Source organism: Pezoporus wallicus, unplaced genomic scaffold (genome assembly GCF_028554395.1).
Source record: "Pezoporus wallicus isolate ANWC-B61680 ecotype Strahan unplaced genomic scaffold, APGP_CSIRO_Pwel_v1 contig_2384, whole genome shotgun sequence".
NCBI classification, from domain to species: Eukaryota; Metazoa; Chordata; class Aves; order Psittaciformes; family Psittacidae; genus Pezoporus; species Pezoporus wallicus.
The window spans coordinates 3931212-3944608 of record NW_026640488.1 but is presented as its reverse complement, the minus strand read 5'-3'; the positions used below and the strand labels follow the sequence as shown (position 1 = coordinate 3944608).

The 13397-nt window shown below is 37.3% G+C and overlaps 1 protein-coding gene across 8 annotated transcripts in view; it reads right to left on the bottom strand.

The window, feature by feature from the left end:
• RAPGEF2 (Rap guanine nucleotide exchange factor 2) overlaps positions 1-13397 on the bottom strand; it is a 197918-nt gene that overhangs the window by 57641 nt on the left and 126880 nt on the right. Inside the window, exon 2 of one of the 8 annotated variants that reach the window (XM_057419204.1) lies at positions 12829-12866. The exons of 6 other annotated variants lie outside the window; for them this stretch is intronic. In XM_057419204.1, the coding sequence (XP_057275187.1) occupies positions 12829-12866 (38 nt within the window). Of the gene's footprint in view, positions 1-12828; positions 13368-13397 lie in introns of those variants that run through there. One more of the 8 variants, XM_057419202.1, reaches the window with a different exon arrangement.

The window sequence follows — 13397 nt, the reverse complement described above, 5'->3', positions numbered from 1 at the left end:
GTCTCAAAAGCAGACTCCACAATAGCTGTGTTGGAGAAGGCTTTCAAACCAAAGCTAAATGAAGCTATGAATGTGCTGTACAACAGTGTTTAATGGCACTGACCCAGAAAATCACTTCCAGATCCACGTCACTCCTTCAAACAGATAAATCTGGTATCATTCAGAAGCAGACTAACCAAAGGAGTTAAAAAAAAAGACAAAAATCAACATGATTAACATAGTAACATTTTAGAGTTTCTTATTGTTAGCTTCTTAGTAAAGACCTAAGTATTCTGTATACTTCCCAGGAAAATGCTTTTAAAAGATATCAATACACAGGGAGTTTCCGTGGACAGATGCAAAACCTAGCGATTTCTTTTTTTATACTCAGTCTTACCACTACAAAGCACCAGGCTAACTGAAAGAAATGTGATGAAAATTTATAAAAACATGACTATTCAGAAGCAATTGATCAAAAATTTTGTTTGAAGTCTGATGGTTGCAGCCAAGTCAATGCCACCCTTGGAGCTTTAACTAAAGGATTATCTTTGCGTTATAGTTTCAAGGAATAGTTAATGAGAAAAGTGGTTGGTTTGTTCCCAATACGATGACTTTGGTTTTCAGTAACTTAAGCAGTAGGAGAGAAATGCATAATTCTCAGCTAATAACTAGCTCCAAATATGAAATTGTGTACTTGATCTATTTGCTTGCTCTACAATGGAAATTCCCTCCTTTTTCCTTGTCTGACAATGAAAGATGCACACTCTGCTTCATCCCAAACAAAAAAAAAATAAATTGAAGAACTTCAATATTATAAGATGTGTATCTCGACACACAAGGAGATATCAGGGCACTTGCTAAACCTTGTTTTAAAGAATGTTCTGATTGTAGCATTCTTTAATACAAGTCCAAAATTGTATTACCATAATCATTGGTTTCCGATTGCTAATTGCATAATAGTGAGCAATTAAAAACAATGAAAATTTTAAAGTGCTGGTCCAAAGAAGAGGCAAATAATTTTGCTTAAACATTGGGACGTTATTTTTGAAATAAGGCAAACTTTAAAAGAAGTGCTACTTAAGAACATCTTAAAGTTTAGAAATAGTACTTCTGAGACAAATGCTAGAAGGCTTTGTGTTTGCAGTATAGCATAATGAAGGTAATATCTCACTGTTTTTCTAGATAATGTAAAAATAGCACGGCAAGGCAACTCAAAATATTTTAAAATGACAGGTATTTCCCTTTATAAGTAACCAATGTTGCAAAATCTTAAAATAGTATGATTTTACCTTATCTATTTTTAACGTTGTACTAACATGCTAGCAGCCAAACAGCTCTATTACTTATTTTATGAGTTTTGAAAGTGCAACTGTACTCATGTCATGGCACTATAACAGCAGCGGATGTTGCTGTAAAACTCCTCAGCTTTGCTTGCTCAGTATTTCACATTTTCCCTCATATGGTAGCCAAAGAAAATTAATGATGATTTTTCACACTGACACAAGCTTTTAAAACTCTATGTGGTATCATGCATTCCTAATACCTCCAGAGTTTCTATTCTGTCACACAGAACAAGATTCCAACTTCTTTGAACTACTACATATTTACTAGTTTAGGCAAATGACCTACTTGTGTGTGCTCACTGTGATCATAGCAAGGGAAGATGTAAAGGACCATTTTTTGCCATTTCATCGGAGCCTCTAGGAAGCACAAAGATGTCCCCTAAATTCTGGAGCACAGTGCAGCAACACCTGTGCAAAGCCACTTAAAATTACTGACACTGATCAACACAGAACCATCTTTTATATTAATAAAATTTCTATTTAATTCTAAAATAACCTGCACAACTTTTCTCTGTAGTCTATGTGGCAGTTATTCAAAACTGTAATATCAAATGTTAAGCTCAATGAGCCCTCCCTTCCTCACCCCCTTTTCTAAATCACCTAATTGCTACAAATGTCCACAACAATATATTCAAAAGATAAGTAAAACAGGACCTGATATGGAGCCAGCTAAAACCAAGGCTGCTTTAGAGCAAGGAGACATCGTCAACTGAACCACATTATTCTGCTTAAAATGCTGACATTCAGATGTGATTTCCCACAACGTATCTGTGTCTTTGCAGGTGTGCACATAAGAGTTTAAATCATCCCTCATTTTCCTGCCTTTGGTCAACAGCATACTACTAAAAAACACAATCCATGTAGCACCTTCTACATTCTACTGACACCATGAAACATATTTAGGAAGAGATTTTACATCACAGATTGCAAAACTGCAGAAAAACAAATAGCACAGAAATCTAGGACCAACACTGGAAGCCTGTTCTACAGATACAATTAGTGAACTTCATCTTTTTTTCTCCCACCTACCAGAATATAAGCTATGGAGACCCAGGATGTGTGCACGTGCATCACCTACTGCACAAGGTCACCTTGCAATAACCAGAAAATTTGAGAGTCAAAACTTAACTGCTGATTTATGACAGCACTAGAACAGTCTTTGCTATAACACTCCATGCTGCCAGAGATTAAGAAGGTTAACTTCTTTTATATAAGGGGTAGACGGTTTAGTTATTTACTGCATTAAACATGCTATCTCTGTGTGCTTAATGAATAAAACCCCAGCTGGAACACTGAACCTCCACTTAAAAACAAAACAATCATATTACTCTAACTCAGGAATTCCTAAATTTAGTTTTCCCTGGGTACCATCATCAGAGAAAGAATAGGAACGTACAACACTAGTGGAAGTGGCAGGTGTAGGAGTGACATTTAGCTGTCTAAACAACCTCTTCCTTCAACAGGAAAGAGGCAGATAACTAGATTTTCTGTATACTACTGCTGACATGCATGCCACTGTTTGTGAAAGTGTGCTTTAGTATCCATTTATTTAGGAATAGCAGCTGTAGTTGGGGACCTTGGACCTCTGCTGAACAGAAATATCTGAAATCCTTTTCACTGAATTGCAAGAAATCACTCGTGTTCCCATGAAGCTTAATAAAAACCATTATCAACTAAAAGAACTGACTGTTTTGAGAACAAGCAAGACTGAACAGGACAGAAACTGGAATCAGACCACATAAGTCACACGCCAACAGGTAAGGAGGGGAACACTTAGGGTACTGACTTCTACAGTTATTAACAGAAAGTAACAATGCTTTAATTTTGTTTGCTTTTCATTCTGCTCCTACAGCTGTGAACAGCTTCACTTCTAAAAGAATCAGTACGAGTCTTCCCTGTTGCCTTAAAAAAATCCAGTGGACCACCACTTCCAGATGCAAATTTAATTATTTAAGTAGGACACTTTATAAAGGCTCTGAAATCCATAAATTCATGCATTTCCTTTTCCTCATAGCTCCTTAAAAGCAAGGACAATGGAAAAAAAAGATCTTCTATATTATTTATGGATCTTTCAAACAAAATCCCTCTACAGTCAGCTGCTAATTCAAAGGCCAAAAAACCTAACTAAAAAATCCACTGGTGATGTGGGTCAAAACTGAAAAGGCAAGCACACCAGGGAGATACATCCAAATCTGACATCTGGCTCTTTCCTGAGCAATCTAGAAGAGTAAAGAGCTACTGCCTGCCAAGTATTTCGAATATTTTATTTTCCTAGCTTGTTATCATGAATACATTAAGATTTAGAGGTCAAGCTGTACCTTGAATGGGGAAGCAGCAGAGGCAGACAATGTACAATGAAAGCTTTGAAGAACTTTTAACTACTTACATACAAGAAAAAAAAAGTTAAGAGCAGAGAAAATGTAGTTGTGTTAAAATGAGAACAGCAATGATGGTTCAGCAAAGCCAGGATACAGCTAACTAAGAAATAATTCCCACAATTCAGTTTAAATTTCCCAAAAATCTGTAATGGATTCTCCCTCCCTCTCTCTCCTCCCCCCCCCCCAACCCCCACGAAGGTATAACGTCCTTCATCACCCCATTTTCAAGCCATCAATCCCACTACCAATATTAAATTTATGGTCTAATTCTGCAGCCACGTTCTCTCTCTCATGCATTTCCATGCCCTTTCAAATCATCCCACATTAGATGTTCTGATCCACCTTCCTGACACTAATGTAACTCCAAGGTATTCGTTAGGTTGGCTGGCATGCAACAGCAGATAGGCATTTAAGAAACAATGCTGTGGATGGAGTCCTAAGTGCACAACCCAGCTCCCATTCTCCTGGCTCTGCAGGGATAACAGCAGCACAGAACAGTAAAAGCCTATTTTTAACTATAAAGCAAGCCAACATGACTAAATACACAAAGGGAGCAGACCTACAAAATAGCACAACGTCATTTTTATGAAATCATTCTTCAGAGGAGAAAAAAGAAGCAGCTTTAATCCATTTTTCTTACTTGCAAAGTCACAGTTTGGAGTCAAGCTTTACACTAATAAATCCTACCCAGCTGGTGTGTCCAAATGACCCAGCGCACAGCGCCTGTGCTTGTCAGCAAGCAAGCTGACAGGCTGCACTCAGATAAAATGAGGCAATATTTATAGACTGAGTGAAAGAAATCACAGGTTGAGGAATTTGACCACTGGGCTATTGTCTGGGTTTACAATGTGGCTCCTGGTTGTCCATACAGCTCTGAAGATCAGGTAACTGTAGTTACCATGAGATGCATTACCACTACCGAACATCAGCATGTTGGTCTCCAGCCAACTCTGGGTCAGTTGAAACAAGTTATCTGCAGGTAGAAAGTTACAAGTGCCACATGGAGCTCCATTTTATGATTGCCGTAGCACTTGTTAGCTTATTAATAGACACTAAAGGCAGCTCTAACATAATACTTAGCATTTCTTTGCATCCTAACTCACATGCTTTTGTTCTATTTTTTTAATGCAATTGGCTCTTGATTCAAGCTAAAAAGCTGGGACTGAAAGAGAAGGCTGAAGTTTTCATATTCCTGGTCCAAAGGAGAAGTGTCATCTCCCTTACAAGCTGCAAATGCTATGGAGGTATGCATATATTTGACTGTACAGAGTCACAACCATCTTCATATTCAAGGCAAAAAAACTTCACTCTATGTCAAATTGTTGTTTACAGTTGTCACTAACTGGAACTTGGGCAACATGTAAGGAAAAATCAGAAAGCCCTTCTGATTTGAAGGAGGGGCACTCACACCCCCATCCACCAACCAGCACAGGGACTGCAAAGCACAGGAACTATGGAACTTGCAGTAGGTCAAACTACTGTATGCCTCTTTAAGGCACTCCAGACAGGCTTTTGTAGAAATGGCGTATTATATGAGACACCAATCTGCCTGCCTAAACACAGGATTCAGGAAAGGCCAGAAAACTAGCCAGTCCAACCTGTATGATCAGACTACTCCCCCAGTAAGGAAAATCTTTCACTTTTCATGGAAAGTGAACTAAACATGCTTGCATTTTGTGCTCCAACATTTGCAATGGAGACCATGGATCACAAGAAGACTGCTGCCCTTATTTTTATCTTTTTGACCAGCTTAAGGTTAGGCTAAATAGAGAATGCCAGGTTAGCTAAACACGTCACATCTGCAGTGATACCAACTGTGAGTTTAAACCACGACACCAACCCAAAAAAGACAGGTAAGGGCATTCTGCCAAAGGCTGGACCCACATTCTTGCACACTTCCATACTGCACCAGCCTAAGAAGCAAGTCCCAGCATCACAAGTGTAAATTACAAGCAACAGTTACACAAAATTTCATCCTATCTTCCAGTTACTTCACCAAATGCAATTGACTGTAATCCTTCATCTTTTCCAAGAAAAAAAAAGAAAAAAAAAAGTGAATAGCTCATCTCCACCGCTGTATCTCAGCTGTATTAGGGACTAAGTAGCAGCACTATTTGGGTCAGGTGCTATATTAACATAAGGCTATTTACCTTCAGCATCACCCACAGAAAAGCACTGCAATCTGTTGTCCTTTATCTGCCCTTCTAGCATCACCATACAAATACAGGTTTGGGAAGGAATGACAAACACTCACAAATTCCAGCTCCTGGGCATACGATCAACTTTCACAAGCAACCCACTGAGCAGGGACCCCTTCAGTAGAGTTTATTTTCCCTGTGGTTCTCAGCTGAATCATCACCACCTCAAAACGAACAGCAAAAAAGACTACTGGCAAGCCGACAAAACTGGAAGAACTACCAACCAGCCAGCACTGGGATACCGTAACGAGTGTAGTTAAATTTCAGTAGCAGATTGACAGATTAAGCATGCAGAGGTTAGAATCCTAAACTCCTGCAGGGAGTCATCCCACCCTTCTCTAGCACCACAGCTACCAAGCTTTCTTAATTACAATATGAAAATAAAGTGTGGCAGGTGTATGGTTCTTTCATCAAGGGTAAATCTTGAGAGATTAATGTGTCATTTTTCTCAAATCTTTAACATTAACTATACTTATCATGTAGGGTCTTCACAGTCAGTAGTACTTTTCATCCACTGGCAATAAGAACACTGGAAATGCTGCTTCAGTATTACCCTCACCTGCATGAATTCCTGAAATACCCTACAATCAAGGGATTTTTTTTTTTCTTTCTACTAGTATCACTCCTATTTATTTTTAAATGCATAGAATGCTAACAAGAATACATTCGTAATAGTAAGTGAGAAGAATTAATAGTCTGGTTATGCATCTGCTGTTGCAACTAAGGTATCAAAAATCTAAATTGGACTTTAATAAAATAATCCTGAGATCCTGAAAAGTATGTATTTATTTAATTCAGACGAAAATCACACCACTGTGTATTCATGAAAGGGTTAATAAAATTAGTTCAGCTTTTCAAACATCAAGGATGCTGTTAAGAACCAATTTGTAGCAATTTAAAGCCTAGAATACACTAAGGAATAAAAAAATACCTAAGATAGCTGAAGAAAAACAAATAATCTCTAAATAAGCTTAAATGAATTATACTTAAGAGTTTCCAGTGCCAACATCATTCATTATCACAGAGAGCTGATGGTCTGAACATAGTTTGTTTATCAAGTTCTAGTTTAGAAATTAGAAATCATGGTTCCTAATGCTCATATTGTTAAATCATGGGCAGTTATCTTTTGATATTTCACTGATTTTACAGACAACCTGTAAACCTATCAAGTATAGAAGTATTTCACAGATGAGCTTCAGGTCATTTCAGCAGAAGATACAGAACATGAGACACTTCCCCTTGCCTTTGCATACTGGAGTAGTACCAGCAGCAACAACCACAACTGCAAAACCAAGCAAGACTACCGACAGTGGTTTCTAATTCGCTGATAAGCCACAGATATTTCTTTGCATATCACTGAGAATTCCTGCCTTAAATAACTAAAAATGAAGTTTCCAAAAACCTAATTTACTTCATCTTACTGGGATATTTTTAGAGGTCCATTTGCTAAACTGACGGGTTTATGTCACTTGGAAATTGCTTAAAGCTCAAGCATATGTACCACTGTTAAAATTCCTGAGCTAGTATTCTACAAGGGAGCGCAAATATTTTGCAGGAGAAAGAATCAGCTTTAGATACTGAGGCACAGGATTTCCTTACGTGACTCTGCTTGCTTCCAGTTACAATGGACTTCATGTTACTCTATGCACACATTGCTAATTCCCTGATTTTTTTAACCTATGCTACTTAGCACAACACAATCCATTATCTTCTGCTTTTTTATAGCTTCTATTCTTCCTGTGTTTTTATTAATTTGTATGATCAGGAGCAAATCAACAGCACCTTAAAGCACTTATGATTTTTTTGTTTGTTTGTTTCTTTTGATGTTTGGCTTTTTGATTGCATGTATTTTATTTTTATATTTTGGGGGTCTTCATTTGTTTTTTTTTACTTGTTGGGTATCAGCAGCTCTCAATTTCAGCTGAAGATGAGGAAGGAGTGCCAAGAACTCAGTAATGATAAACAGCGTTTGTCTGCTGGTCTCAAAATAGCATTTTGGAAAAAGCTGACTCTCCTTTTCAGGTTCACACCTGTATTGTGACTGCAAATGACACGTTTCCAGGTGCTCCATCATAAATACCACTCCAATACCACCACTAGATTTGGGCACTTTATTATGTAAACCAGAACCAACAATACTGATTATGTTAGTCAAAATTCTCATTATGGGGCCTGAATTTTTCCTACTTCATAAACTTGCTGAACAAATGCCCTACTGTGAGATCATCTACACCAACTACCTATGTTGACCTGAAAAAAATTCAGGTACTTCTTAGGAAGGTAGAGGAAGCACTTTTGCGCACACGCACACAATATACATAGAGGTGGTAGCTTTTTTTGATATGGTTTCTTTTTTTTCATTCTTTTCCTCCTTTCTCTTAAATATGCTGAGCAATCCCCAGGCCTTGAAACAGTAACAGAAAGATGGCAGGACATGTCCTATGAGCCAAGGATGCTTTCATTGCCATCTCTGCAGGCAGCTAATGCTTTCACTGTCATTCCTATGAAATGACCCAAATTTTGCCATTTATAAGCTTTTGAGAAAAATCTGCAGTTAAATGTTGTCTTGGAGAACAGGAATTTAGCCAGGCTCCACCACAGATCTCTGGTAGGATGCCAGGCAAGCCACTTAAAATCAGCCTTTCAAATAATCATTAGGCCATGGGTGCCTGAACTGGGCCAATACACAGAAATTAAACTAATATAATCCATACTTTTAACACTTACTTAGGCCTAGCTATGCTGAGGAATAAGCATCTTAAGTTCTCAGAATTCTGTCCTTAATTTTTGCCAAATATTTGCTTCAGCAGAGCTATCTGAAAAATTAAGACAATGCCACCCCTGCACTACTTTAATGAATCACATTAACACTGTGGTGACAAACACTTTAAAAAGGCACAAAAGTAAAGAGAAAAGATAATACTTTCATCTTCCGAGTAGAACTTGACTAGTATGCCAAAACCACAACCTGGCCTGTTGAGCAATGAAGCTAGCCGGAAGTATCAAACAGCTGCTCATTAAACCAGAGCTATCCATCTTGAAAAGAATCTTATGGAAGATACATGGTTATGTAATTAAAGACTGTATCATAATGCACCTATGAAGAGGTGAAACACTACTCCTAATCATATGAAAAATCCACAACTCCTTTATTGGCCTTCAGAGAGGATACTTCTTTTGAAATATATAAATTAAAAGGAAAGGAATAATCAGAAGGGGCCAAACCAGAAATCTGGTTTCAATAAATGATAAAATAAAGGTGCCTAACAAAATCAGAAAAAAACCTGTATCAAGTCCCAGGGCAATGTAATTCATTAAAATGAACAAAATCACCATCATCAGCAGCTGCAGTAGCTAACAGGTTACTACCTAGTTGAAATTCTTTTTTTTATATCTATTCTTTTCCGGATATATATATATAAACACATAAAAGACTACCAAGTACAGCCACCTGATCACAAAATCACACCTCTTTCCCATGTGTTATTCGTGCTGTGCAAAGCTCATTCAAAGGACAAGTAACTATCCCTAGCTACACTTATTGTCTGAGCTATAAAATAACACTGATGATCTCTTCCAGTAACATAAAATTATGCTTATTCTGTATAGTCCTAGATTTCTTAGGAAAGCAAGCTAGCCAGTACCTTACTACACATCAAACTAGAACAAGTTTATTTGAACAATTCCCACTCAAGACTGTTCCTCAAAATACCACTCCCTTCTCATTCCTGGGAGTGAGGGAGCACCTAGCACTGTGCCACAAATCTTCATGAACTAAAATAGAATAACAAGCCAAGGATTTGACTTGCCACTTTTAATATTTTTCAGCAATTCAAAACAGGTCAACTACACCAAAAGACTGTAGCACCTACATGATCGCTAAAGGACAGTCACTGGGCTGGCAGTGAAAAATATCCTTTATTAGCAAACTTCATTTCAATAACACTCAGAGTAAAAATGTAACTTAAACTTTCTTAAAGGCTGTGCGTAAGTCACTCCAAAGTACTCTGCAATTCATGAGTTGTTAATCATTACACAGTCATGAAAGAACTACACATCTCAAGTCACATTTTAAAAAACCATTATACCTGTCAATTTTATTTCTTTGAAGACCTTGACTAAAGTTCCTATGAACACCATATGCAAGGAAGGGCACAGGAGAAATGAGATAGAAAGATAACATTTTAGAAGGCCCAAACCTACAGTGGGAACCTTCTTGCGCTAGACTTTCATGTGATTTTTTTTTTCACATAATAAAGCAGGTATAAGAGGCAATGTGTGAAACTTTTCAAGGGATAGTTGTTTCAACGTCTACAAAGCAACTTTTTTTTTTTTTTTTTGAAACATCACTCAGCCTCCTAACATCTAAGGTAATGAAAATTATAATGAAAGCACTACAAAGCTTGCTGAGAAGACTCTAAAAACCAGCAAGGACACAGGCAAACAGAACGAACCTAGTGAAATACACAAAATCTAGTTAAGTACACTAAATACAAGAACTAAGCAGAAAAACTTTTGCAACAATCCAGCTTACAATACTTTGCCATCTTTCACCGAAAGCATAATCCCTGTCTAGATGACAACAGTTGTGTATGAAGGAACACCACCTATAGATCAACATAACCTTCAAATAGGTGTCTGTAACACTGCTTCAGACTCTTCCCATTTATAAAACATGAGGCATGTAGGACCAGCACACTTGACTGATGCTGTTGATTTTATTTCTTATATTAAATAATGTAGGAAACACAACACAATTTCTTACTTTTCCTCTCTTCATTTTCACCACGATGAACATAATGGCCAGCTTGCATTCCATTTTCACAGAACAGTAGATTTAAGCTACAACCCTCATTCCCTAACTAAACTAATGTGAAATTAAGATTTAACAGCATTAACTAAAATTAATTCACAGAATTTTGTGAAGCCTTGCACAAGAGATTTTTGCATCCAATTCCAGATTGTCCCAGCAAATCAAGCCGTGCGACTCTAGGTGGGGATGTCACAGAAGTAATTAAGGCTTTCTCCTTGAAATAAATCAGATACCAAGAAAAGATTTAGGATTCTGGGAACATACTAAAATGAAAATAACATCACCAAAAAGTACTAATTCAGTAAGTTTACCTTTTAGACAAAGCTAGATAAAGTCTGTATACACTGAAACTCCAAGGTTGCCTTTCCTCTCTATCAAAAATTCACATCTTTTGGTCCCATTTTCCAAGCAAAATAACTTCTACCTGGAGAACAAGCATGGAAAGTTTCATTGCCAAAATGGTGTTTTTCACTGAGCTATGTTGTGTTCTAACAGTTTCATCTTAAACTTCTATATAAACTCTAAACTATGCCTTTTGTTCATGCAAATTCTGCAATTGCATGCCAGCCCTGTGTCAACTCTTTCTCTTACATATATGTGGACATTTCTAAGGTAAACTAATTTTCTTGTAAAGCAATACTTTGATCTTTTCCCTTTTATTAATCCTGCATCTCTACAATTTAATTAACTCAAAGTAATACAACTAAAATATGACAGAGCATGCAACATAGTGTCTCTAAAATGCCAGGTTAATATTTTTCCTCTATCTATAAGCAATTCTTTTACATCAGTTAGACTTGCTGGCTTATCAGAATCAATCTAGAACTTTTCATCAACATTCTTTGGAGAGTACAAAGAGAAGGAAAACCCAACAATTATGCAGCTTTCTCATTTTATTCCTATTTGCAAATTCAAGGTATCCTATCCTATTTCAGGTTCTTCAATAAGTTCAGGAGGAAATTAATTTTATTTATTTATTTTTTAGATTCAGTTCTAAATATTTCATGAGCAGCAAATGATTTGGTAACATGAACTCCTTTTATACTCAGAATGTAATTAAGAAAGGGGAGGAAGGAACAGTCTACAAGAAAATGTGATATGTCTGTTGCATGCATAAGAAAAATCCACTAGACACATTCTGAAATGTTTCTAGGTTAGTTTCCATATTTCTACACAATCTAACTGAATTCTTGGAGAAAATGTTCCTCCTTTAAAAAGTTCCTGCTATCACATCTTCCCAATATTTACAATTCTTAGCTGTATACGCTGAACATACTGTACACACTCCCTGCACATTCTAAACACACGCAGTATGCACATAACATATATAAAAATATCTTTCCAAGAAACAAATTGTAAGATTGAAAATTATATTGAACCATGTAAAATCTGGCATGAAGATTTAAGTGTGCTAACTGAGCAGTAAGAATCTACACTTCTACAATCTTTTTATCGTGTAAAACCTAAATATCTAATTCCTGACACCTGAGGCCTTTTTAAATAATGTTTGCTCTTCTGCTTATGAATGCATTTTTCCCAAACAATAAACACAGGCAGCCTATGGGATTAAAGCATGACAAAGGTGTAGCTGACTCATGGGATCAATTAGAAAGCAGCAGTACTTACGCCTTTTGTTCATTCCATGTTTTACTAACAGTTTCTGCATTTTCAGCATAAGTGTATCACAGATGTTAAACGCCATGCTACAAGGCAACAGCACACAAGTACCATACACTAGGCAGGATAAATCTATTCTTATCACCACCTACAATTATATCACTTGTTATACAGTTTGCATATTTCTTTAAAGTTTTAACAAATGCATACTGATTTTAACAGAATGCTCATAGCTTCTTGCCCCATTAAGGTATGCCAGCATTTTTTCAATCAATTTTTAACATTCAAAATGAACCTACAGACTTCCCTTTTCTAAGCTAAAAATAATCTTAAATACAACCACCGACTCTAATGCCACAGCAGGTACAGCTTTCCCTCAAAACCCACTGTTAAACTCACAAGCAGAAAAGCCCGCAAGCAGGACGACAAGCAGTTTCAACCTCCATGCAGTTTGCCAATGACAGGTTATTGATAGAACAAGCAGAATTTGCAATACTTACTGAGTGTTTCTCCTGCTGGCCCATAACTCCATGGTTAGCTGGGATTGCAAGTGGTTTCATAATGAAGAAACATAAACTGAACTGAATTTACACATCATGTACCAATTTCTTATGGATGGCAAGTCACCCTCTACAGCATTAAATTAAAAAGAGGAGGAGGGGGTGAAACCAAGCTGGAGCTAAAAGTGTCACTACTGGTAAGCTCAAAACCCCCCTCACACTTGTAGTGCAGAGCAGCAATCCAAACGACAGCGTTAGTCTCCATTTTTGTAACACAAAGTCTAAGCGTGTCAGGACATACAGAGCCTGATGAAACCCTACATTATCCAGCATTCATCCAGGGGAACAAAACCATTCCCTAAGCCTGAGGAATGGAAAGAAAAGAAAAAGGAGGAAAAAAGCTAAAATGGCTGACTGCACAGAGACTCCCTCAAAAAGGCTTAATACAGTATTATATTAGTCAGGGTGCAGGAACCAGCCTCCAGCATTCAGCCAAGCATTGTTAATACTCCTGTTTCATTTGCAATCACACACACTCACACACGCTGCCTCCCCCCGCTCCACCACTA